At 35.0% G+C, this 27,170-nt stretch overlaps 3 protein-coding genes across 6 annotated transcripts; 2 read left to right on the forward strand and 1 right to left on the reverse strand.

Annotated features, from left to right (window-relative positions):
• Positions 1 to 6,650: 6,650 nt before the first annotated feature.
• LOC114726771 (1-aminocyclopropane-1-carboxylate synthase 1-like) lies at positions 6,651 to 8,854 on the forward strand. Its single transcript, XM_028913470.1, has 4 exons — positions 6,651 to 6,818; positions 6,952 to 7,083; positions 7,201 to 7,361; positions 7,855 to 8,854. The coding sequence occupies exons 1-4, from the start codon at positions 6,651 to 6,653 to the stop codon at positions 8,852 to 8,854; spliced, it is 1,461 nt and encodes a 486-aa protein (XP_028769303.1).
• A 2,380-nt stretch (positions 8,855 to 11,234) lies between these two features.
• On the reverse strand, positions 11,235 to 15,099 carry LOC114726777 (E3 ubiquitin-protein ligase TRAIP). Of its 2 annotated transcripts, XM_028913478.1 has the most exons (9): positions 14,930 to 15,099; positions 14,463 to 14,733; positions 13,833 to 13,934; positions 13,664 to 13,746; positions 13,452 to 13,568; positions 13,185 to 13,287; positions 12,444 to 13,107; positions 12,152 to 12,345; positions 11,235 to 11,668 (listed from the first exon to the last, which is right to left on the reverse strand). In XM_028913478.1, exons 1-9 carry the CDS (start codon positions 15,052 to 15,054, stop codon positions 11,552 to 11,554), a joined length of 1,776 nt encoding a protein of 591 aa, XP_028769311.1. In that variant the 5' UTR covers positions 15,055 to 15,099; the 3' UTR covers positions 11,235 to 11,551. The 2 variants fall into 2 exon arrangements, with proteins under 2 accessions (XP_028769311.1, XP_028769312.1); XM_028913479.1 differs by lacking the exon at positions 13,833 to 13,934.
• A 1,051-nt stretch (positions 15,100 to 16,150) lies between these two features.
• LOC114726763 (exocyst complex component SEC10a) lies at positions 16,151 to 26,545 on the forward strand. 3 transcript variants are annotated; one of them, XR_003738527.1, is made up of 26 exons: positions 16,151 to 16,377; positions 16,650 to 16,953; positions 17,106 to 17,205; positions 17,281 to 17,538; positions 17,617 to 17,691; positions 17,976 to 18,077; positions 18,322 to 18,372; positions 18,454 to 18,559; positions 18,833 to 18,952; positions 19,616 to 19,707; positions 21,154 to 21,322; positions 21,407 to 21,483; positions 21,595 to 21,693; positions 21,794 to 21,884; positions 22,290 to 22,375; positions 22,458 to 22,631; positions 23,346 to 23,399; positions 23,487 to 23,609; positions 23,731 to 23,823; positions 23,898 to 24,044; positions 24,296 to 24,393; positions 24,575 to 24,627; positions 24,732 to 24,796; positions 25,268 to 25,326; positions 25,500 to 25,598; positions 25,692 to 25,710. XR_003738527.1 is itself a non-coding variant. In XM_028913460.1 (26 exons), the coding sequence occupies exons 3-26, from the start codon at positions 17,110 to 17,112 to the stop codon at positions 26,142 to 26,144; spliced, it is 2,502 nt and encodes an 833-aa protein (XP_028769293.1). In that variant the 5' UTR covers positions 16,152 to 16,377; positions 16,650 to 16,953; positions 17,106 to 17,109; the 3' UTR covers positions 26,145 to 26,545. The 3 variants fall into 3 exon arrangements, 2 of the variants coding, with proteins under 2 accessions (XP_028769293.1, XP_028769294.1); XM_028913460.1 differs by lacking the exon at positions 24,732 to 24,796 and adding an exon at positions 26,075 to 26,545 and having other exon boundaries at positions 16,152 to 16,377; positions 24,575 to 24,659; positions 25,692 to 25,769; XM_028913461.1 differs by lacking the exon at positions 24,732 to 24,796 and adding an exon at positions 26,075 to 26,545 and having other exon boundaries at positions 16,188 to 16,204; positions 24,575 to 24,659; positions 25,692 to 25,769.
• Positions 26,546 to 27,170: the final 625 nt, after the last annotated feature.

Below are 27,170 nucleotides of genomic sequence, written 5' to 3' on the forward strand. Positions count from 1 at the left end.
TTATAACTAACATTTTGATTTCAAGACGAAAAATAATTTGTGTATTCTTAAAAAAATTCAAAAGAGATTTGTGAAATTTTAAATATAATATAGTAATAAGGTTTTCTTGAAATTTAAAATTTAAAATAATATCAACCACATGTATTTACCTATATGATCTTGCACACATGAAGATTGCGTGAAAAGTGCATCAAATAATGAATTCTTAAAATAAAACAAATTAACTCTCAACAATAAACAAAATATTACATGTTATTCCATTGTGTATTAATTAGAAGTCACCGATATATATATAGTCCAAATAATACATGTAAACCCATTGTACGTTAAGACAATAGAAAATGAATTATTGGTTGGGCCAATATATTATACTCTTCCGGTCTTAAATATAAAACCTTTATACATACTAGTATAAAAATCTTATATTTAGGACTAGAAAAATACGTAAATATATAGATGATGTGGTGGGGAACAGAGGCGAATGTGATGGAAGGAGAGATATATAATTAACGAAGTTACAGATTGAAAAGGGTATTAATGAGATGAGATTGATCGGATGTTTGTACTTGTGTTTGAAAAATGACTCCACCACAACACGAACTTTCCGACTTGCTCATTGTAGTCGTAGATATGACGGTGACCCCCCAATTCATTCTCAGCCATGTTAATTACTTCCTACCGATATAATCTTTTAATTCTTTAAACATGATTAATTAACACAAATAATTTCCTTAAGGTTTTAGTTAAAATGTTAATTTCTTGCATTTTTACGGGGGTTAATATAATCTTTAGTTCCTGAAGTTTATTCTCATCTTGATTTTAATCCATCAAATTTTAAACTATAAGTTTTGGTCCTTTAAAAAGTAAAATGATTCAAGTTTTTATTAGATTATAGAGACAAATATTTTAAATAAAATTTTTTTGAAAGAATAAATCTTATGATTTAAAATTGAAAGAACTAAAATCAAAATAAAAGTAAACTTAATGGAGCAAAATTTGTATCAATCTTATTTTTAAGTCATGTTTATAATAAGCAACGTTCAATATTATATATTCCTCCCTCTAGTGAATGAAATATAATAAACTAATTATAAATACGTACGAACATATATATATATATATATATATGTTCAATTATTAGTTGCGCACGGACGTAGGAGGCCCTTGAGAAATTGGGATGATTTCAACATCTAATCTGCAATAAAGACTGGAGAATCAAATAGACCCACGTAAACCCAAAAAAGAAATATTGAACACTCAAAGATAAGGCATGTGAAAGTGACACATGCTGTTGTTTCCTCCAAGGAGCCAGTTCGTACGTGCGGCATTACCAATATACTATAATCAAAATAGAATTATAATAAGATCTTAAAAGAAAAATAATTATCAGTAAATTTCAATAACAAGTGAGTAGTTGTTATTTAATATTATTTTGAGATTTATCATTATATGCTGTTCTCTTATTATTAAAATTTTTTAATAATTATATTTTTTTTAACTTGGAACTTCATAATAATTCTTCTTATAATCAACCTTTTGAATGGAAAGGGAAGGAGAAAAGAAGGTGATTTTTTCAACCCCCATCTATATATATCATCAGATCACATCCATGAGATCATAACTAAGATCCAATGATGAAAATCAGAAAAGACATATTGATTAGTAACCCCCTAATCAATAAAGCTGGGATGGGAGTTTGAGTTCTCTCAATTTCTTCTAGTAGGAGTTATGAGTTGCTGGGGCTGTGGGATCAGAAAATAATTAAGGAAGCAAACAAATCAAATGATATAAAATCTTAATAATATGTCTTATATTAATCTTTGATCGCGGTGACTTATGAATGTGAAAAGGGGAGAGGGGGATCAAATTATTGGATTAGGTGTTAATTAATTAGTCGAAGAGCTGGTTCGCAAAATCCCAAAACGAAATCGAGCCAGCTGCCTGGCTACTTTATAGCTCACTGTGATGTGTGACTGAGATTTATTTGGAAAGGCTGGCCAAGTGATGAAGGGAGAAAGCTTGATTATGATGTTTGACAATAACACTTCACCAAATTAAATTCGTTTGGTGAGTACTCTTATGTCATACATATATATATGCGTGTGTGAATGTGTATGTGCAGCTCAAGGTGGGGACAAAATTAGTCGGTTCGAGATCTAGGTATATTATAGGTAACATGGAGGATTCTAGGAAATCTAAAACGTGGGTTCGTACATTCCATGAAAAATTAATTCCATGGCCTTAGTTTTTAGAAGGGTCGTAATTTTTGTTTTAAAAGAAAAACTGACTTTCATTACCCATTTATGCAAACGAAAAAAAAAGTCTCTTTCAAAGCTTGACACTTTGGCAAAACCTCTTTCTAAATAAAAAAGGGAAAAAAATTAAATTCTTATTATTTATATTGTAAAAGTTTGGATAAGTTGAGTTATGAAAAATTGCTACTAGAGTTATACTAAAATGTGCTTTTAAACTCAGAAAACACTAGAGATTACTATTCAATAAAGTTCTTATATTGAGAATGAAACTAATGGAGTGTTTAGGTAAAAATCAAGTAATAGTTTTAAAAGTGATTTTATGATATACAAAATAAGTATGTGAGAAGAATTTTATCTTTACTTGTGTGGGGAAAACCAAACACTCTTTTAAGCCTATAATCTTAGTTATGAGTTATATAAATAAACTTAATCAGACCATCATTTGTATCTGTTAACACTGGATTTCCTCATTTTTTATTAGAAGGGAATTGTTGACACTTTGATCCCCAGCACACGTTTCAATGATCACCGCCTTAAACTGACTGGGTTGGACTGGGCATTAATCATAGAGAAAGCACAACTTGTGGGGACCTTATTCGAGACCACAGCAACTACTTGATAAAGATTTTTTTTTTGGCAATAAGTTTTCTTCCCAGTACTGCCTATGAGCATATATTTTGAAAGGCTTAAGGCTATGTTGAAATTAAGGAGGTGAAATCAATATTTTCAGTGCCTTTCTAAGTTCTAAAGAGCTCACGTAGAATGAATATTCTCTAAATATGATAAATATTATTTAAATTATGTCTCACAAGTTTTGTATTTTTAATTTTCTTTTCTTTTCTTTGCCTCGCAATACCAAACATATATATATAACAAAAATCAATAGAAGATTCAACAATTATTTGTTCAAAGTTGGGATTTAGCTGTCTTTCACTTTTGAGTTCAATCATTGATACTTATTAATAATTGAAACTACCTTAGCATCATCTACATATATATGCAAAGCATCAAATTGATTCAAATTTATAATCATTATCTAAAATCCATCAAACTCACACCCATAAATGACACGAGAGCGTTCTCTTCTAGATTTATAATCATAATCTCCTTGATGTGTTTGTATCCACATATATCTCATAACTATCAATAATTTTTCTTAAGTTTTCGATTTATGATATATATATCCGAGGCATGGAGATAATAATTTTATGGCAATCTAGTGATGAGTCAATGTTTAAATTCAATAATTTTTGTACTTGGATATTTGAAGTCAAGAGCAAACTGGTCTCTATTATTGACAGATTAGATTTATATGACAATGCAAAGAAAAGGCCAAACGTTAAACTCCAAAGTCGTAAAAACCCACTTGCAGAATAGATAAAACCTCTCACCAATCAATGTTGTTAGCCTTTCATTTCATATATATGTGATTGCTAGCCCCTCTCTTCTTTCCTTTTCAGATTCAATATTTCAACATTTCGGAACTCTCTGCAAAATCTTCTCATTTTTCCACAAATTATCAGCTAGACAGAGTTATTAACATTACCACAAATGCACACACCCCTTATATATCCTATGTGCTAAATAATATATAATTTATTGTTATTCATGAATCATGAATATATATATATAGTTGACTCATTTCAAACCATATATATGACACAACCTGAGACAGAATTTAGTTTGAGCACATTTAATGGAAAGTCGATATAATGTACTCATTTCTTCATTTTGTGTTCCTTCTGTTCCGAAATAATGAGATAATGCAGAAGAATGACATATGATAAGAACAAACCAGTTCAAAACTAGTAGCTACTATCCAGGCTCTAATTAAGGCTCTCAATATGGAATTTGTCTTTTCAGAAAATTTATTAGTGATAATTGTTTATTTCTTTCTTTTTTTCTGCCGTCAGAATCTGTCATAATCCAACTGTTATTCAGTTATTGTTCTGTTGATGATGAATGGCAATTAATTAATTATTTTAATTGGTCATCAAGGCTAATTAATCAGTTGATTAAATTGCACATTAACAAATTGAGAGTGACGTGAACGATTGACCCTGATTATCAACATCGAGCCCTTCCATTCCATCCGAAAGTGACACAAAAGCATATCACAATCATAGATCTTAACATAAAGGTTAAAAGATTTTTTTTTTACACAACATATATATATGTGTGTGTATATAAATGGTCCATGCATGATTATTGATCAAGAACATCATCAGCTTAATTAACAATAATCCTAGAGAAAATAAGCTTTACAAATATTCTTTATTCACAAGATCTCTTGCTAATATTGCCATTAATTAACTACTCTGATTAATAGTTCTAGGTTCTAACAACTATCCTAATGATTATATAGAAATATTTTTCAAATGGAATGGATAGCTTCCAATATTCCTTCAGTCACAGGATAATTATATTAAAGAAAAATAGACACATTCATGTTAAATAAGGATCGATGTTATTACTTCCGGTCTTAATGATAACATCTCATTTGTAGACTACAAACTACAAACGAAGTCTTATAATTAGGATCAGAGATAGACTCAAATGAGAACTTATAATTAGAATTGGAGATAGTATATGTGTATAAAATTCATACCTCTTAATTTAATTACCTCTCTCCAAAAACTGAAATAACTACAAACGAGATCTTATAATTAGGATTGGAGATAGACTATAAATGAGGTCTTATAATTAGAATTGGAAGTAATATATGTGTATAAAATTTATACTTCTTAGTTTAATTACCTGTCTCCAAAAACTGAAATGATTCAAATTCCCTCACCACTCAGCTTAATTTTCTTCCTCCAAAATTTCTTTTATGGTTCTATTTAGCAAATAAAATTTTTATTTATTTTTTAAAATTAAGAACGGCCACCTCAATTGGCGAGCCCATATATATAGTCAATGTCAACACACACGTGGGAGCGCAGAAACAGCAACATTACCTGCAGACAATTATTTCATAGTCCAAATGATTGACAATTATTTTTTTTCATTATTATTTTTTCATTCTGTCAACATATACCCCACTGTTACTTTGATCTGATGTACTTCATTTTCCTTCATCACTATTGCAGGAAGCTACAGTCCGGTTAATTTCTCTCTGCAAATATATTATAAAACCTCCACTTGAATTTATCATGAATTTAGTCCCTTGAGATTCTTTCCAATAATTTAGCATTTTGTAATATCGCCAAACCCCTGGTGCCCGAGGGGCATATATACTTTCCTATAAACAGGACATCGCGCGCGGGTTCAGTCCATTGCTAACCTCATTTTAACTTCAAAATGTCTTTTATAAAGTTTATGGCAAATTGTACTGCCTCTATTACTTAATATAAAAACTTGTTTAATTTTTATTTTGATAACAAATATAAAATCTCAATCTACTCTATCTTTCATATTTATTTATTTTTTTAAGATAGTCCTTGTAATAATGATAGTTCTAGCCAATAAACTTGATTAGCAAGAATATTTTAGGAAAGACAACATATATTTATTACAAATAACTAACTTAACTGGTTTTATTGATCTACTTAAATTAGTCAACTAACTCTTATATTAAGGACCAGAAGTAGTATTACTTATATATACTATCTTTGATTCTTAGCATAAGAGCTAATTGATTAATTTGAGTAAATTAAGAAAGTTTGTTAAGTTAGTTATTTGTAATAAGTAAATGTTGTCTTTTTTGGAATACCTTGCTAATTATGTGTATCGGCTAAAACCGTCATTTGATAAAATCTTTAATTTGAAAAAATAAATAAATATGAGAGACAAAAATAAATTAGGGTTTTATATTTATGGTCAAATTAAAAAAAAAAACTAGTAAAGACAGGAGGTAGTAATTCTTAAGCACAACAGCTTTCTATAGTTAATATATTGGTGTACCAATTAATTCAGATTCAACCATTATCAAGTCCAAAAGTTCAAATAGAAGCAACTCCCTCTGGGTCTCATTATTTCTATATAGTATACAGTTTAAATAGTTTTAAGTTGATAATCTCCGTTTTTTTTCCATCCATAGGTGGCTCATTCCAAGTTTTATATATATATATATATATATATATATATATATATATAAAAGAAGCTTACGCAAACTATGTTGATGATATGACCATCGTCACTGTCATTAGTTTGCTCATCACCACAAATGTAAATTGTTGAGTTATTTACCTTATCGAGTGTCGGTCACCATGAGCCTCCAACTTTGAAAGCAGTCTTTTCACCGTGCATAGCTCACACGACAGCCTATAAATTCCCAGCTTCTCTTGCAATTCACTCATCACATTTCTTCAGTAATCTTCATTATTATCACCTTCTTCTCTTACTCTTACACCTAATTAAATACATAGACCCTTCGCTACACTTCAAACTTCAAACATGGGTTTGGCAAGTGAGAAGCGTCAACTTCTGTCAAAGGTGGCAATGAACGAGGGACATGGAGAGAACTCTGCTTATTTTGATGGATGGAAGGCTTATGAAAGAGACCCATTTCACCCCAAAAACAATCCTCACGGTGTTCTCCAGATGGGTCTTGCAGAAAACCAGGTTTATATTTATATACACACACGTCATGCGGCAGAAATCATTATATATGCATGCATAGCACAATGATTTGCAGGTGTTTGATGAGTTGACTGACTCATATATATGGTTTTATTTTCATTTTCTTTACTGTCAGCTCTCTTTTGATCTGATACAAGAGTGGATAAGGAATAATCCAGAGGCCTCCATTTGCACTCATGAGGGACTTGATCACTTCAAGGACATCGCTATCTTTCAGGACTATCATGGCCTTCCCAAGTTCAGAGAGGTGTGTGTGTGCGCGTGTATGCAAATTAATGCCCTTACAGCTTACTCATCAGAGATACTTCAAGCTTATTGATTGACTGAGTTTATATAAAATGGGTTACCTTTTGTGATTGTGCAGGGTGTGGCAAATCTGATGTCAAAAGTGAGAGGTGGTAGAGTAAAATTTGACCCTGACCGTATAGTGATGAGTGGAGGGGCCACAGGAGCTAATGAACTCATCATGTTCTGTTTGGCTGATCCTGGAGATGCTTTTCTTCTTCCCACTCCTTATTATCCAGCGTATATCCCCTCTCCGTCCTAATATTGACAAAGTGAATATATATGCACACACAAATATAATGAAAAATATGACCCTTCAGTAACATAATTGGAGAGAGAGAAAATAAAGTAGCAGGGTACGATTGAAAAATACAGTTCATACACACACATGTACGGTTCTGTTCTTTCATGTACCTTGTCTTAATGCATGATATCGGAACGTAGAAGATTCCGTAATTAGGTAGGACCACTTTAATTGAAGAGACAGATATGGAGAAGTGAGATCTATCTACTTCATCTCTGTAGGTCTCAGATTGGTGGGCTCTACTTTTTCATCTCTTTTTCTCTCATCTTAACTTAGTTACCGGCCAACTTGGCTGTGTCGAGAGAAGAGACTTGAGAGTTTAACAGAGTTACTAATTATGGCTAAATATTTATGTTTACTGTGTTGAGTGGGCCTGTCATGACTTGAGGATGATATAATTGCTCATAAATACTTCATGCTGTACTGCAGATTTGTACGTGATTTGTGTTGGCGAACTAGGGCACAAATAGTTCCAGTCCACTGTGACAGCTCCAACAATTTCAAGATAACCAGATCAGCCCTTGAAGAAGCCTACAAGAAAGCCCAAGAAGAAAACCTCAACGTGAAGGGCTTGCTCATAACGAACCCATCAAACCCTCTGGGCACCACTTTAGACAAAGAAACCCTGAAAAGCCTTGTCAACTTCATCAATGAAAAGAACATACATTTAGTGTGTGATGAAATCTATGCAGCCACTGTGTTCAATCCCTCCAGCTTCATAAGTGTCTCTGAGGTCATCCAAGATATGGAATCCTGTAACAAAGACCTCATCCACATAGTTTATAGTTTGTCAAAGGACTTAGGCCTTCCTGGTTTCAGAGTTGGGATTGTTTATTCATACAACGACACTGTCGTTAGCTGTGGCCGCAAAATGTCAAGCTTTGGGTTGGTGTCCTCACAGACCCAGCACATGCTGGCTGCAATGCTTTTAGATAATGATTTTGTCGATAAGTTTCTGGCAGAGAGTTCCAGAAGGTTGGCAGGGAGGCACAGTTTGTTCACAGGGGGACTTGAGAAGATGGGGATTACTTGCCTTCCAAGCAATGCGGGGCTGTTCTGTTGGATGAGCTTGAGAAATCTGTTAAAAGAACAAACACTGGAAGGCGAAATGATGTTGTGGAATGTGATAGTGAATGAAGTGAAACTGAATGTATCTCCTGGTTCATCTTTTAGCTGCAGAGAACCAGGGTGGTTTAGGGTTTGCTTCGCCAACATGGATGATGAAACAGTGAAAGAAGCATTGAGAAGAATCAGAGCATTTGTGGGAAGAGAAACAGAGAAGAAAGCAGCAAAGAAGATGAAACGCAGGCACAGTGTGAGCATGAGGGGAAGCTTCTCCACAAGAAGATTTGATGAAACTGTAATGTCACGTCACAGAATGTCCCCACACTCACCAATTCATCACTCACCTCTTGTGAAGGCCACTTGATCAGATTTATCATGCACACAACAAATCAAATCATTTTGCCTCTTTCAGTTTGTTACTGCAAATTGAATTGCTTCAATGATAACAATTAACTATAATTATTTGAATGTGTTCACGGAACAGAGATGCCCACATGCAACGTGGCCCTTTTGTTTATCTGGCATTTTTGTTTTAAGCATATGTATCTTGGTGATATCAGAATATCCCCTTCAAATTATTCAGCTGTTTTTAATAATGTGTTTCTTCTGAGAATCAATCAGAAATTAAGTTAATGGTTAGAAAAAGTATTGACTCTGAAGTCAGCCTTCACTTTCTTTAAGGGAAAAAGATGATACCTATATCAATGGGAATTTCCTTATAATAAAGAAACACTGTTCTTATGTAAACCACATAGATCAACAATTTTTCTTTTTAAAAAAAACTGAAAACGAGATCAGAACCCACTGCCAATAATCTTGGAAAGAAAACGAGACATGCACTATAAAATTTCTTGACAATAGTAAGTCAGCCTTAAACGCAACCTTAGTTTCTTTAAAAAGCAAAAAAATGAATGACAATAGAAAAACAGCAAATTAAGTCAGCAAAATATATTATTCAAATATAATAGAAAGACATAACAGGGATATAAATCAGACACAAGATAAACAATATAGCAACTTGTTGATTTTCTTTCTTTTTTTTTAAAAAAATTGGAATTTTATTGTATTGAATACTTCCGGTTTTCCACGTTATATTTATTACAGGTTGCTTTAATTTATTCAAGGGATGATGCATGATTGGGTGATTGATCAGAGTAAAGTTGCTCAAAATACAAATTATTATTTTGACATTCAAACCCAAGATGGCTATAATTTATTAATTATTGTACTCTAGCAAGTAGCAAGGCTTAAAAAATGCACCATTGGCAGCCAAAAAATTTTTGGTGATTTTGCACTAATCATTGGAAGACAGACATTCGTCGGCCTTGTTTGGAAAGGCGGGATGAACCCATCCCAAACTCTATAGTGTGGGGAAGAAGCCATTGTATTTTGGAAATTTTTAAGAATAATTTTTAAGTTGTATAAATGTCTTGTCTTTCTAATTTTATAAAAAAAATGTTTAAGTTAATTTGGTCTCTTAGTTCGAAAGTAGACAGTGTCGTCTTGTATTCTAATAAAATAAAATAACGCAATCCGCTCATCAATTTCAAAAGTCAAACAAAATTTTAATATTGAATATAGATACATAATATTATTAAAAAATAATTCGAAGTCAATTATGATATATCCAAGTCAACATGCTTCAAATTTGGTGACTATGTACGTTACAAGTTCTCAATAGAAACATAACTGCTAAAGCAAACATTTTTTTTACAGACACGATCTCGGGACGACAGGAAAAAACAAAGGTAGCTCGTTATATTTTGTTGTACCAACTAACATTTATTATACTTTTTTGGTCTTAAATATAAGATCCATTTTATAATCTAATTGATTACACTATAAAATGGGTCTTATATTGAGGATTGAGGGAATATTAAATTATATCTAAATTTTTGCTGTAAACAGTATTTTTGTAGGGGAAGCAATGTTATGTTATCAATTGAGAAGAAGTATAGGATGCGTAACTTGTTCAGAGACCAATCTTTCATACTTTTGGTTTGCTACCAAACATTGAAAATGAAAGGTAAAAATTAAAATTGGGTTTGAGAAATATCATTTAAGAGTATGTAATATAAGCAATTTCTTATTATATGGAATTATATAATTCCATGTAGGTGGGATTAAAGAATGCCATATCTCCTCATAGCATTCTCCAATCCCACATATCGATTACTCATACTAAATATTTTTTTAATGTATTTTTTTAATCTCAATCCCAATTCTTACCTTTTATTTTTCATGTTTCGTACTAAACAAGACATATTAAAGACTAGGAGCAAGGTTACATGAATTATGAATACATAATATAAAATAAATACCAACCATTTATAAATCATTAAATAAAATTCAATTTATATGATATATAAGAAAATGCATCTAATTTATAAACATCCTTTTAGATGGCCAAAAAAAAAAATCCTTTTAAATTTTAATCCTTTTAGTAAACAGTTGTCTAATTGCACCTTTTGAAAGAGCCAACGATGTTGTGCAATGCACGAGCATTGGCAATTTTCTTTACCCACTCCGTGAAGAAAGAACTTCAGCTTAAAGATTTCTCGGGTTGTTCACCTTTTACATCCTTCATTAGTAAACCGTATATATGGTGATTTAAATATACATTATTTGGTTGGGGCCTCACTCTGGTCTATAAGACGTTTCATTAATCACGGGATGCTTCTTCTACTTCAGTCGGTGTACATTGTTGGAGATGAATTCGAAAAATTAGAGTTGTTTTTAAATACTTGGAGGTAAATATATCTTCTCATTCACAATAAGATATCAAGAATGCCGTTATGGTTTCTATAAGGCAAAACAGGGCTCATTTAAGTTACATGCTTCCACCTCTTTTTTGCAGAAAAGAACCAGAATCAAGCCCAAGTGATAGAAAAAGAAGCCACTTTGTGCATCGGTCAAAATTTTCCAAGGTGAGGAAACGAGTCTTTTCGTCGTCCATGAATTTTCTTGAGGCAGTGCATGTAGCAACTAATAGATGGAACCTCTGCACTTCTCGGTTAGAAAAAGCACATCACAAGTCAAGGCCAAGACAAAGATCGATAAATTAGTGACTGATCCTCCCAAAGAAGTGTTCTATCTGCAGGCACCCCTGGGACTGCATGCTATTTGCTTTAGGTCCGAATTTCAATCTTTTTGAACCTATTGAATTCTCCTTACAGTCCTGCAATTGAAGAAATAAGCTCAATCAGTTAATCCATTCTTCTTGCCAGAATTTGAACCATCTGATGCAAATCCCAATCGATCAAGCTTGCATTAAATTGATTCCGTCATGTTCAATTTGATTGATTTTATTCGGTTGGCTTTTTAGCCCACCAAATTCAATTGTTTTCCCTGGATAAGGGGTCCCAAATCATTTGAACCAAACAATGAACGTTCCGTTGCATACAGAACTGATTAAAAAAGGTTAAGAGATGCAATTATCAAACTTTTTGCGAGTTCAGTTTATCAGAATAACAACACCCCAAAAGTATAATAAAGAACTCACGTTTCAACCAAGCATACTATTGCATAGGTAACAAAAATACAGAAGGCGACCAGCAATTTCACTGGGTAAATGTAGTTTTATGAAAATTGCAAAAATAATGATCCAATAAACAATGATACATATGGGCCAGAAAGAATTTAATGAATGTGGTGAACCCACCTGGAAGGTTTGGTTTGGAGATCTCAGAACTTTAACTTTACCACCTCTACCATCAGCCCCTACGGCTATCAAATCACCACTGATCGAAGCTTTTGGAGTGACTGATTCGTTTTTCTGTCCACGCTTGCACCATCTCCCCAAGTATCGATTAGTTCCATCAGGACCAAGTAAGCCGCCAGAAAAACAAATATCACCTGGAAGTCAAGAAGAAAGAGGTCATTTTTTTTTTTTTAATCTTTCTTCCACAAAAGCTACCTTTAGAATGGAACCCTTTTGACAACTAGCAGCACACCTGGACTGGAAAGTGGCAGTGGAGATAGATTTTCTTTTCGAATATTAACAATGGTCTGAACTTGTTTCACATTGTCTGGCAATGTCACGTCTTCAGGCATAGTACCAGCAGTATTTTTACCAAATTCATTGTTAACGTCAACTCTTAAAGGCTCCGCCCGGTTGTCTTCTTGCATTGCGGTTTCTCTCGCTACAATAGAAGCTGCCTCTGACTTTGCTATGGGTTTCCTAAGAGCAACACTATCACTGTCATGGTCATTACCGTTGTATTTTGCAGATCCTGGCAAAGCTTTAGCAAATTCTGAATCGTCTTCATCAAGTGAGATGTAATTTTCCTCTCCATTAAGAGACATCCAAGTTGAATTTTCTTTGCTGAAATTCACATCTTTATTTTCTCTAATTTGCTTACAATCGATGTCCTCCATCCTTGCAGATTGCGTCACGTTATTGTTGACGTTCGCAGAGAGATCAGCTCTGGAATGGGGTGTCAAAATTTGCTTCCCGTTTTCCTTTGATGAAATTTTATCTGCTGACAATAGATCAGAATTATAACTGCTATTGTTTTCAAGATTCTTTAAGCAACCTGCTTTCTTTGAAACTTTCAGAGACCTTAGGATCTCATTCTCTTTTACTTCAGCTGCTGTTTCCAGTTCTTGTATCCTTTCCTGCCAATGCCCACAAAGATAAGATTTAGGACCCACAGAAATGTGTTAACAATGAGATAATAAGCATCAAGTGGTACCTTCAGTTTCTTTACTTTCTCTTTAGCCTTCTCAAGCTTTCTACTATAACGTGCCTCCGCTCTTCCCAGAATATTGCACTTGGTCATTAATTCTTTGTAACTCCTATTAAGACAACGCAATTTCAAGCTATCTTCCGGGGCATGGCATAAGCTATGAAGTACAACATTAAGGGGAAACTACCAATTCTATGCTTGTAGCATGCAAGATATTAAGATAAAAGGCAAAAGGCCCTTCAAAGCCTCTTTATTATTGTCAAATTAATAAACCTGTTCCGCATGACCAAAGATCTTCGTAATGTGTCAATCGTATCTTTGCTGTTGGCACCATTGCCCAAAGTGGCAAGCTTCAAAACCTCATCCTCGTCAAGGTTGGGATCTACTACTCTGCAATGCATGCCACAAAAAAAGTTTAAAAATAAAGCAAAAGGAAAGAAAAGAAACAAGGGTAACTGTCTTTTGCTTGGAGCAACTCCACTCACAATTTGAATGCCACGAGTTCTTTAGCCAGTGCCATATTTCTATCTTGTAATCTCGAACACTCCAAAGTTGACTTTTCAAGCTCCTACACATCCAACAAAACATTATATGTTAACTCAATCTAAACAGCGAGATTATTGGAAATAAGACAACGCACATAGGGTAATTTACCTCTGATTTCATAAGAAGCTGGTTTTGTATGAATGCTCTTTGTTTCAACGCGTCGTTTTTTAGTTCTGCATCTAATTTTGCTTGTTCCTTGCAAGCGCAAAGCTGAAAGAATGTTTAAGAGCTAAAAGTGATCATTATGATTAGAAAGGAGAGCAAGAACTTTTGCGGAAATATTTGGTGACACCAAAGAAGTTTCCCTGACTGCATTCAGCAGAGATTATTGTTGTCACTCAACTAATAAATAATCTGATTGAGAATAAATTTGATGAAAATCATAAGCAACAGGGTTTTCATGTGATGGTATTTTTCCATCCAAATACGCTCAACCAATTAAACTCAAATTTCCTCCCATCGAATTATCGAGTTTTCAATGTTTTCTTGATATTTAGCTTAATATAAAAGTCAGGAGAGAGCATGAACCTTGAATTTCTGTACAAGTTATTGCTGATTAACTAGTAACCATTTCGTTAGCAGCGGCCAATCAACTTTACACATAGCTAGCCAAGAATACTGTTTTTACCTATAGCACATTATTTTTTTCCAATATATTTCCATCTAGAGCTGATCAGCAATCAAATTTCCATCATTCAGAACAACAGTTATCAATAACGGAAAAGCAAATCAGACCACCTCATCGGTAACATCTCCCAATTTCTTCCCCTGCTGCTCCAATTTTGAACTAAGCCCCGAAACTTTCAATGCCAACATTTTCACTTCTCTACGCAAAACCCCCGCATCTTCCTCCTCAGACCCAATGAGTTTCTCAGGAAGAACAGCATCCTTCACGTCTCCGAGAGACTGGAAATACAGCCGAGCAACATCGCTTGCTTTACAACTCTGCTTGCACACAGGGCAAGTGCATTTCTTTGCCGTTGAACAGTACTCGAACCATTGCTGCAAACTACAAGAGAAGCAAAATTAAATTAAATAGTGGAATAAATAACCCAAAAAAAAAAAACCGAAAGGTTCACAATGCGATATTCGATTAGCGCATGGAAATCACCGATAGTTACATAGATGTTGAAAAATGATGCAATAGGGACAATACAGCACGACAAAATGGGTATTAGTTCGAGGAAGAGGATTATGAGATTGACCAGAGCTCGTGGAAGACATGGCCGCAGATATTGATGGATTGGAGGTCTTCGGTAATGGGCTTAAGAACTTCGTAGCAGATTGAGCAAATGGTTCCGGCAAAGTCCCCTCCATCACAGTCGCCCATTTCTGGCTGACGTTCAATCTTGGGGGTACTTCTCCATTCTCTTTCGTCAAATTATAAAGCAGGGAAAATGGAGTGAAATGAAATTTGAAAATTTGGAAAAGCCTCGCTCGCCAAATTTCGCAAAGCGGGAAGGAAGTTATGTTAGTGGGAAAGAGAAAGGGCAATTTACGGCCAAAATCCCAAACTTCGTAAATTTTCGATTTGAAGAATTCTGAATTTTTATTAATTATTCTAACGATGAAGAATTTATTTAAAGAGAAGAGGCTTTAGAAATCTTAGGTGATAATATGATGATAAAAACGAAATTGTCGTTGAGATTAGGCTCCTATGTGGGTTATCATTTCTGCTTCAAACTACTAAGAATCAAAAGAAACTTGGACTGGTTGTAACGAGCTCCAATTATGTTCTTGTTTTGGATTTTTATGGTAATTAGGGAGCAATTAAGATTCAAATTATCTCTCAAATTCACTTTTAGTATTTAATATAAAAGTTAAACAATAATTTATAAATATTAAAAAAATTAGTTCACTTAATTATTTAGGGTTAATAATTTTTAGTCTATCAAATTTACCTTTATTTTGGTTTTAAGTTCTTAAATTTTAAATTATAGATTTTAATCCCTTAAAAGCTAAAATGATTTAGATTTTTATTGAGTTATAGAAATCATTAATTTAAAATAAAAAACTTAAAGGATTAAAATCTATGGTTCAAAATTTAAGAAACTAAAATCAAAATAAAAACAAATTTGAAAGATCAAAAATTATATTAAACTAATTATTTATTACAAATTATGTTGGGTTTTCTTAAATATTTTTTTAATCATACACAATAAAATTAACTATGATAGAAATTCTTTTTGATGTATACAATGAACATATGAATAGTTAAGAAAAATTATAAATTTAGAAAATAAAATAAATTGGAATACTATACGTAGAGAAATAATTTCTTGTTTAGTTGTTACAAGTGTCATAGGGGATACTCTCATTAGCTCAGGTTAAAAGGACCATTTGGGCTCACGGGAGTAATCCCAGCCGTTCAGATCATTCCCTCTAATCACCAGTAGAGATTGCTCCACAGACACCACACAGTGAATCCATTCTCTTCTCCGCAGAGGGAAAGGAGGGAAATTAGTTCAGAGTTTCAAGGGGTAGCTCTCGCACACTCCCATTTTCGATCGTCTCTTCTTCTCCAATCTTCTCTTCAAATCAAACGCACTGTCTTATCGCGTCTCTCCGCCAATCGCTTCCTCATAAGCTGCCGCTAACATTCTTCTTGGATTCTGGTGGTGAGTGGGATTTGGTGTCATCTATGAGCGATTTCGTACACCCCCTCAACCAATTGCTTGATTTTCGTTTTTCAGATTATGTCTGTTTTTCGTGCTGATTCGAAATGGGTCTTACGACTTTTGTGATCAGACATTGTTAAAAGTTCCAACATTAAAAGTTAAATTAACTTTTTATGTTTATAGCTTTTGGTTTCTTCTTATGTTTGAATATTTTAAATTTTAAAATTAACTTTTTAATATTACAATGACAGTGAAATTCTTAACTCGAGATTAATTACTTCTGTAAATTTACCTTCATGGCCGTCAGCATTGGACAGCAAGAGCGAACTGCGACGCGATAGACTCGACGGTTTCGCGGAGAACACGGTTTCGATCTCCGACATTTCCTGAACCAGCTTCCACGGCGCCGACGGGTCGACCCAACACTCGCGCTCCGGCCTTATCACTTTCCCGTTCCTCTTGAACCGGCCTCTCCCTTTTGCCTTGTTCACATCGCCTTTCTCTTTCCCCTCCACAACCTGCCACTCTCTCGCCACGTGGCGTGTATCTGGAGCAGCTACCAAAACTTGATCACCTCCTTGCAATTCTGATTAATCATACCTCAGTTTCACGTGAGTTTATCTAATTCTCTGTCTGTGAAATTGGAATTCAGCTAAAAGTGGGGCTTCAATTGCATTTGTGTTTTATTATTGCAATTTCTTATGACAGTGTATTCTAATGAATCACCTAACCTTAATATTTATGTTGATTGATGCTATGTAAGGGAGATGAGGGAGGCGAGAGGTGGAACGAAGAATGAAAGAAGTTCGAAATCTACATCAGCTAACTCGTTCCCCCTTATTATGGACATTGATGACTTTAAGGTAGATGTTGAAACCATGTAATGCAAATATATTCTTTTGTGATTTGGTGAATCATCTTAAACCTGGTGCATATAGGGGGACTTTTCTTTTGATGCGTTATTTGGAAATATGGTGAAAGAGCTCCTTCCATCTTTCCAAGAAGAAGCAGTAGATTCATCAGAAGGACACAGCAACGTCATTGGGGTTGATTCTTTTTCAAATGGACATAGGCGGGCTTCATCTGATGCAGCAAAGTATGCTCAAGCTCCTTCTACTCCCTTATTCCCAGATGTTGAGAAGCTCTTATCTTTGTTTAAGGACTCTTGTGAGGAGCTGGCCGAGCTTCACAAACAGGTTCCTCTCTGACTTTCCTAGAACTTAATGAGTTGCATGTTGATGTGTTAATCTTCTTTTTTGCTTCGATATGAGAAGATTGATGGCAGACTCGACAATCTCAAGAAAGATGTCTCTGTCCAAGACACTAAGCACCGTAAGACACTTGCTGAGGTTAGTCTGCTATACGGCTCATCCAACTAAAATTTTCAAGCATTGCATGGTATCCTAGTTGCTTTGAGTCAAGAAAATAAAGAAGTCTTCTTGTACACCTTAGATATAGCAAAAATATGATGATGTCACTGATATTGGGCTACTTCTCTTTTAATATCAACTAACTCCTTTTTTGACGTTTTCATTATTATTTTTCTTGTCCTGAGGGGTGTCTTACTTCCTTTATTGAATCTGATGCGTCCAATTGTAATTTTTAATCTCATATGTCTTTATACTCCTTTCAGCTAGAAACAGGTGTAGATGGTTTGTTTGATAGCTTTGCTAGGTTGGATTCACGTATTTCAAGTGTTGGCCAGACTGCTGCAAAGATAGGAGATCAACTTCAGGTAGAATTTTAAAAGCTTTATTCATTTTGCAAATGGACAATATATGTGAAGTTGTTGATAGAGTCTAATGGCGCTATGCAATCCATATAGCTAATCTCATTTAATGGGATTAGGCTTCTTGTTATTGTTTTAGTATTCATTTTGCAAATAGTTGATGATCACATATTTGCTTGTATAGGTAGTAGGTCAGGCATGCTTTTTCTACGAAATATAGTATCTGTCTGATACTCTTTTGACTTGGCAGAGTGCAGATGCTCAGAGGGTTACTGCCAGTCAAACAATTGAGCTGATAAAGGTATAACCAGTCAGGCGATCTGGTTTATATATGTTGGGGGAATCAATTTTTTTTTATTGATATAATTTCTTCTCTTTGCAGTACTTGATGGAGTTCAACAGCAGCCCAGGCGACCTAATAAAGCTTTCTCCTCTATTTTCTGATGAGAGCCGTACTGCTGAGGCTGCTTCGGTTGCCCAAAAATTACGTAAGATTAACTTCTTCTTCTTCTTCTTCTTCCTTTTTAAAAAAAAAAAAAAACTTTTAACTTCCAATCCTCTGATGTTTAGATCTATCATGTAAAGTTAGAGAACTGCATGCAAAGCCTCACTATAAGCTACTCTTTTAAATATTGGCTACACACCTTTATCTATCTGTCTCTCTCCAACTACATGAGAAGTTTACGCAGACAATTTACAGGATCTTGATTGTAAAGATTTTCCCATTTTTCATAGACTCTGCTAATTATGATCATCTTCAGGGTCATTTGCTGAAGAAGATATTGGAGGACGCGGCATAGGTGCCCCATCAATGATAGGAAACGCTACTGCAAGCAAAGGATTAGAATTTGCTGTTACTAATCTGCAAGAGTATTGCAATGGTTGGTAATTTGACAAAAACTTGGATAGATATGTCTGATTGATATTAGATAATACAACTGCCCTGATTACAAATAAAAAGAATGAAGAGGATCCTTAATTTAAGAAGATAAAAACGCTATTTGTTGTCAATTTATTCATTTAAAATTTTATTTGTTGTCGATTCCCTTTTTTCTTCTGATTGGATGATTTAACCCAATGACTTGACCGACATTATTTGACGTCAGCTATATCCTACCTTAGCCCATTACATAGGCCCTCACGATGAATTTTGTTTCTTCTAAGGGTGAAGGTGCATTTAGCTTCTTGACCTTATTTATAGTGCATCTAGTATCCTGGTCTTATTTCCTTGGTGTCTCCAAAACCCAGTGTTACTTTTTTATTTCCATCCAACACCCTAATCTTTAGGGTGTTGGATGTACTATAAATAAGATTAGGGTACTAGATGTACTAAAAAATTAAGATCAAGGTGCTTGACGCACCTTTACCTTTCTTATTATTTATAAGAAGATAAAAACAAACAGATTTGCCTTAATTATATGCTTTTAAGTTTAACTGTTACAACCTAGACAATAGTTCAAGACAAAAATGTATTGGGCCATACCATATATTAAACTTTGGTTTTCATGGTAAAGTGTGTCTTATTTATTTTTCTATTTCTGCAGAATTGGAGAATAGATTGCTTGCTCGGTTTGATGCAGCATCGCAGAAAAGAGATTTGTCCACAATGTCTGAATGTGCCAAAATTTTGTCACAGGCAATTAAGCTGTGTTCTGCCTACTTACACATTTCTTTGTCCTTCTTCTCCCACTCATTTCTATATTTTTAGTAGAAGATTGGGCTGAGTTTAATTGCAATTTAATTAATAGAACGAATGGCTTCTCAGAAATCACCCTTGTTGAAGCCTTTTTACTTGATCTCATGGTACAATCTTATATGGATGGTAGTGGCACTGATCCGTGAGTAAATTACAGCATCATAAGCGAACAGGCTATATATAGGCCCCCTTGACAATGTGTACCCCAAGAGCAATACTGAAAATCCAAATGCTACTGATATGTACAATGGAAAACAATCACTTCATTAGACAAGAGTTACCCACTCAAGCTCATGCAAACACGCGACAGCTCATAGCAGCAACAAAGAAGCTCCATAAAAATCACAGCTACTCAGAGTACTGCACAAACAAAACAGTTCATACACAAATACAAAACAAAGGACAAAGACCAAGTCCTAGTTTTTGAGAGTCTAGCTTTCTGCCTAACTTTCCTCCTAGAAGCTCCCTGTCTCTCCTCAGGTCAGTCACCCCCTTAATACACTTCCAACGGCTCTCTGCTGTCTCTTCTACTTATCCCTTATGAAACTACTCTTTGTCTCTCAGCTCCTCTGGTTCTTTCAGTGTATGCACTTGAAGCTTCTATTAAACCAGCAGTCCCAGCTTCACCTCCCCTTTTCTCTTCTTATCTACTGTTGTAAATTCCGGTAGTAGTGGGTGGGGCTAACCCTTCAGGATCAGAAATTTATAAATCCCAGAACCTGATGGCCAGATCCTTTTATCTGGCAAAGTAGAAACTCTGAGAGAGCCCAACATATTAAATAACAAAGCAAGGTCATCTACAGCTCCATCTTTAAGATTTCGAGAAAACTAGAAGTTCCAAGAAAAATGAGAATCCCATGATGCATACAAATAAGATAAATCTGAAATCATGGTATGGAGTAGAGTTAATAAACAATAAGTTCTGTAAAAGAGGAGACTCCAACCCAATGGTCCTTTGAAGACCATAAATGAGTTTCATTCCTAAAATGAGTTGGAGAAGAAAATGAAAGATATGCATGAGATATGTTTGACACAAATCCAGGAGTTGTTATCCCAGCTATTCTATTACATGTGCACTGGTCACTGTTCCTGTGGTTGATGGAGTGGAGATTGGAAAGTCAGAAGCTTGAGCATGTAGGATAAAGTCAACGGCAGAAGAGGAAGGAGAAAGAAGGAAATAGAAAGAAGAAGAAAAATGAACTTCATTTGACTACCAAGATTTACTTGACCTCTTCAACCTGTTACATTTAAATTGTCGTTGGTTTTAACTAACCAACTAACTCACTAACTACCCCTCTGCTGATTACATTATACTAGAAAATAATGTAGCAGTTAAATTATTGGGGGAGGTGTTCATTTGTGTCAAATACCTGTTTTGCAATGCAGTTCAATAGGGGTACAAGTGCCATGCAACATTATGTAGCAACACGTCCAATGTTTATTGATGTGGAAGTCATGAATGCTGATACTAGATTGGTTCTTGGTGATGATGGCACACACGCTAGTCCCGGTAATGTTGCTAAAGGGCTTTCAAAATTGTACAAAGAAATCACAGGTTTGAATGTTTTAAATATAATGACTTATTAGTGAAATGCTTAGTTCATCATGGAATCGGTAATAGCGTGCTGAATTGTTTCAGATACTGTTCGCAAAGAAGCAGCAAAAATCACAGCTGTATTCCCTTCACCTAATGAGGTTATGTCAATTTTAGTTCAGGTACCAAAGGATATGGTCTTCCCCTGATAACATGGCTTTAAAGAGGCCATTTGTGTTGGTGTATTGTCATAACCATTATTTTTATTCTTTTTCTGGTAATTCTCCATGTAGCGGGTTCTAGAGCAGCGAGTCACTGCCCTTTTGGACAAGTTATTAGTAAGGCCAACTCTTGTAAATCCACCTTCAATGGAGGAAGGTGGACTTCTATTAGTGAGTGCTACTATCTCACCACCTTCGTTGTTGTTGCCCAAATGTCAAATTAGATAGTAAGTTGATATTGATGTTATTTGTACCTAACTTGAGGCTTCAGTATCTCAGAATTCTAGCAGTAACATATGAAAAGACGCAAGAACTTGCTAGGGATCTACAAGCCGTGGGATCTGGAGACTTGGATGTTGAGGGTAACGATTTAAGTTCACTTGCAGCTAGTTCCTTTTGCCTGAATTTCTTCATTTTGGTGAATCTCTCAGAAGAAATTATTTTAAACATGACATATTGTCTATTCATTTGTGGTAATATCTGGAAAACTCTTTTTAGCCTGGGCATGTCACCCATGTTATTTCATGGTTTAGGCATGTTATGGGTGGTTGTCGGCCTGCAGTATGGTATGCTGCAATGGTTGTGTGATCCTCGACATTTACTTGCTTAATTTATTTAAATTAAATTATTTTTTCATTGCTCTGAATTACGAATTTCAGCTATGGCTTAAAGTTATTAGAAATTTATGGATTTGAAGGTAACATTTTTCAGATATAAGTAACTTATTCTGTGATCTCATGCACTCTTAAAATTCTTCTATGGTTCAGGCCTCACAGAATCCTTGTTTTCAAATCATAAGGATGAATGCCCCGACTATGAGCAGGCGTCTCTTAACCAATTGCATCAAGTGAAGGTTTGCGTTTCTTTTCAATATTCCCCTTCCATTGGTTTTGGATTCGATTGCTAAATGTTTTAGTTGGGACGATGCAATGCAGATGGAAGAACTGCGAGCTGAAAGCCAGCTGATATCTGATTCACCTGGAACAATTGGACGCTCAAAAGGAGCTTCAATTGCTTCTCCTCCACCGCAAATATCTGCCACAATTGTGTCAGAGTTTGTGCGTTGGAATGAAGAAGCAATTTCAAGGTGCAGCCTCTTTTCTTCTCAGGTAATAACTTACTTTTGCTATTGGAAAAGCATTGGCGCCCCATAATATTGTCTGCAACCTCTTCTGGTACAAGCCCATTGTATCTCTGGTTCTTTACATGCCCATTTTCTCCCCCCAAACGCTGCAACAAGAAGAGGTAACTTGAATTTGGAGCCACCAATTGGAATGTCTTGAAACTACCTGGGATGGTTTCAAATTATATGAATATGCAACTGCTCATCAATTTCCGTACATGTTTTCGTATTTTATTTGTCCTTGTTTATTTAGTTTAGTCTGCTTTATCATTCTGTATTTTTCTCCTTTAGTTAGGTGATATTATCTTCTAATTTTAGATACACAGTTATCTAGAATCTTAGGAGATTGTCTCTGGAATCTCAGCTTATATTAACCTATTTATGTTTTTGGCAAAGTGGGATTACCAAGAAAATAATCCAGTGCACTTCTCTGAAAATCTAAATATTTTTACTTGCATTCTTTCCTTATTTTCTATGTAAGAATCTTTTTCATAATCCATAATCAAGGAAGCAAACTTCCTTGTTTTCAAAAACTTATTTTTTGTAATAAAAATACTTTTGCATTGCTTAGCCAATTATATGATATCTCTTATGTGCATCTGATGCATGAACAATTTGAGGTGATGAAAGGGTAATATTTCAATATGAATATGATGTTTTAATTTCTGTTATGCGCTGCTAACTTCTTGTTCTTGTCCAGCCAGCCATCCTTGCAACCAATGTAAAAGCAGTGTTTGCTTGCCTGCTGGACCAAGTAAGATATTATTTTTAACATTCGTGATTCAGATATACTTTGCCAATTGGAGCCAGTTGTAAGGGCTGTTACTTTTGCATTATACAGGTCAGTAAATACATTGTAGATGGGCTTGAGCGTGCTAGAGAGGTCCTGACTGAAGCTGCTAATTTGAGGGAAAGATTTTTGCTGGGTGTTGGCCGAAGAGTAGCTGCTGGTTCAACTTCTAACGTAATTTCAATAAATTTTTGTGAGATTTTGGTTTAAGTTGTCTGCGTTAAATTTGGTGTTTAGACAATATTAACTTTGACATTTTTTAATTCAAAACAAAACATTAATTACTGATATGCAGGCAGAGGCTGCCGCTGCTGCTGGTGAAAGCAGTTTCAAATCCTTCATGGTTGCTGTACAATGTTCTGTCAGCAGTGTGGCTATTGTTCAACAAGTATGATGGGGAGCCTTGATCTAACTTTGCCAATATTTTGTAACTAAAAAACTAAACTGATTACTTTTTGACAGTATTTTGCAAACTCCATATCTCGGCTTTTGCTTCCTGTGGATGGAGCACATGCTGCTGCCTGTGAAGAAATGGCAACAGCAATGTCCAAAGCAGAGGCCGCTGCTTACAGAGGATTACAACAATGCATCGAAACTGTGATGGCTGAGGTCAGTTGTGGTGTGTTGCAAGTCTATTGTCTCTTTTGGTGTATGGTGACCTTTTTTAACTACACATTCTGTGATCGCTGTTTCTCTTATGTTGTCATCAAATGAGTTTATTATCAAGACTAATGGATATCTGTCTACATCATTACCCCTCTAACTACAAATGGCCTATTTGATCTGGATGCTTGACAAGATATTGATGCTACAATGTTTGTGCCATAAAAATCACATGTTCTTGCTTCAAAACTGTGTAGGTGGAGCGATTGCTGTCGGCTGAGCAAAAGGCTACAGATTATCGATCACCTGATGATGGTATTGCTCCTGATTACCGGGCAACCAATGCATGCACAAGGTAGATATACATTGAAGAAGTAAAATTATTGTTTGCGTTGCTGATGTTTATGGGAATATACATTACTTTGTTTCAGATGAGGTGGCGTGTTAAACACATGGAGTTACATTTAAAAGAAAATGTTCTTTCTATTTTCTTTTTATCTCTGCGTCTAACTAGGATATTTGATTTTCTTGGTCAGGGTTGTGTCATATCTCTCTCGTGTGCTGGAGCCTGCATTTACTGCTCTAGAAGGTCAAAATAAACAGGCATTCCTGACTGAGTTGGTACAATATTATTTCTGATGCCCGAATTAGCCTTGCTTTTATGATTCCATATCTTCGATTGAATGGATGCAGCTCTCACTGCTGGCTGCTTCTCCAAAGTATATGTGCCTGCATTCATGGAAACGTGATTGATCATTGTATGGCCTTATCTAAATCTCGTCTTAAGACAAGTACTATTGACCTAAGTTGCTCTTTGTGGACAACAGCTTCTTTGATTAGCTCAGATTGGATATGACAATCTTTGTTGTTTTTCTCACTCGTTTCGCTTGTCATAGACTCAGGTTGAGTAAACCTCTTAATTGTAGAGTCATTGGTTAGGATTGTCTTTGACTCAGATTCTGACTTCATTTTTCCTGACAATTCAGTCTGTGGCTTAACAGTCACAACACGCATCACCCGAAGAACTAGAAATGCGCCAAATGTTTTCATAACGCACCACTTCAGTTATTACATGTATTACTTGCATTAAGTAATTAATGTTGTTGTACGTATAATGTGATGGGCGTGAGGATCAGAATGGTGAATATTAATAGAATGCAGTAGTTATGCTAAATCTTTATAAATTTTTCCAAATTTCGTTGATTGCATAATAGCTTTTGTCACTTTAGGGGAATCGGGTGCACAGGACATTGCTAAACCATTGGCAGAAATTTACTTTTAATCCAAGGTAATTTGTTCCAAGTCATATATTCCTTCAAATAGTGGAATAGGGGTCTTCTCTACATGATATGTGTACCCGATTCTTATGCTAAGCTGCTAACAGTAGTTCATGTTTTTTATATTCAAGTCAACAGGTCATATACCATCTTTCTGATTTTCTGATTCTTGTATGCTTTGTAGTGGGGGGTTGCGGTTGAAGCGTGACATAACTGAATATGGAGAATTCTTGCGTAATTTTAACGCTCCTTCTGTTGATGAGAAATTTGAATTATTGGGCATGTAAGTTGCGTGCTATATGCAAAAATGTCAAACCTCTGCCGTTTCCTCCTCGTCTCCCATCTTTCCCATCAACTAATTTCTGAACTTCTGTAGATTGGCCAATGTCTTCATTGTTGCTCCCGAAAGCCTTGCAACTTTGTTTGAGGGTACACCTAGTAGTGATGCACAAAGGTATGTTACATCGGATCTATTGATTCCTCTATTTATGATTCAAGCATAAGGTTAATATTCTAATTTATTACTATTTCAATTTTGAGATTGCTTTATTTTTGTTCCATATAAAGGCCACTAGCGAGTAGCGATACGGTTTGCATTGACCATAATTGAAGGAAAATGTCCTTCTCTTAAACAACGTACGAGTGTGCATTTTTGAAATTAATTTTAGAAACTTATTCATCTTCTTCTCTCTTGAAAGTTCTTGCCTGGTTGTTCACTATTCACTTGTAGCAATAAAAATTGTGTGTTCTGCTATACAGATTTATTCAGCTTAGGGACGACTACAAGAGTGCCAAACTTGCATCCAAATTGAGTTCCTTGTGGAGTTAACAGAATCTTCTTTGGCTTGGGCACGGACACACAACTTGAACCTTTAGTTTCACAAATAGTTTCATCCAGATAAACTGCATGTAGGCTATCCGCGGCCCAATTTAGTACATTGGAATATCTTCCCCTCCTGACTGAATATTTGAAGGTATGATTAGCAAGACCTGGTTGATATTCTTTTTTGAAAGCCATTATTCTTTTCGATGTTTCATTTGTTTATCCTGTCATTTGTCACAATGTTTAGAAAGGAAAAATACTTGATACCTTAAGTTACCGTAAAGTTAAATTTTAGGGACCAAGGAACGACGTGGTTGTTGATTTTCTTGTGCAACTTATCCCATACTGGTGAATGCTTTGACTTTATTTATAAAAGACGTATTAGTTTGATTGGGCCGCGTATGAAATGCAACATTTCTTGGTACGTTGTGTCAGTCACTATCAGCACCTTCTCTCGTTTTTCCAGGAGAACTACGAGCAGTTACTCATATTAGTTAAGTAGGATTTTCATTACCAAATAGCTTAAAATTTAGATTCGGCATTTTTTTCAATATTTAATCACAAATAAATCGTGAATAAAGTTATGTACGTGATTATTACTTGATATTCTCTAAAAATAATTGGGAAAAGTGGAAGAAATTTTTTGCTATCCTAATATAGAGTTGAGATGTAAGTAAAATTACAATGACAACAAACATTATCCCATTGAGATTGATTACAAGTATGTACTTCATTATCAATAACCACTCTGTATATGTATATTTGTTAGCCTTCCTCTAACTTCTCTCATAATTGTCTACTCAACCCTCGTTACCGGCACTTTCATCAAACTTTCATTCATCGAATTCTTATCAAAAAAGAAAAGTATAACCAGTACCTAAATATTTTGCTGATCAACAGTGTTAAAAATGTGGCTGAACTAGTGTTGTGTGTGTGTGTGTGTCTTGCATTGTACGAAGAAATGAGGAGCACTAGTTGTGACCCATGAAAGTGTGGCTTTTTTTTCGCCCCAATCTACCTATCCTAGCCCTC

Source organism: Neltuma alba, unplaced genomic scaffold (assembly GCF_004799145.2).
Source record: "Neltuma alba isolate B1F8T4 unplaced genomic scaffold, ASM479914v2 tig00012402_pilon, whole genome shotgun sequence".
Lineage (NCBI taxonomy): Eukaryota > Viridiplantae > Streptophyta > Magnoliopsida > Fabales > Fabaceae > Neltuma > Neltuma alba.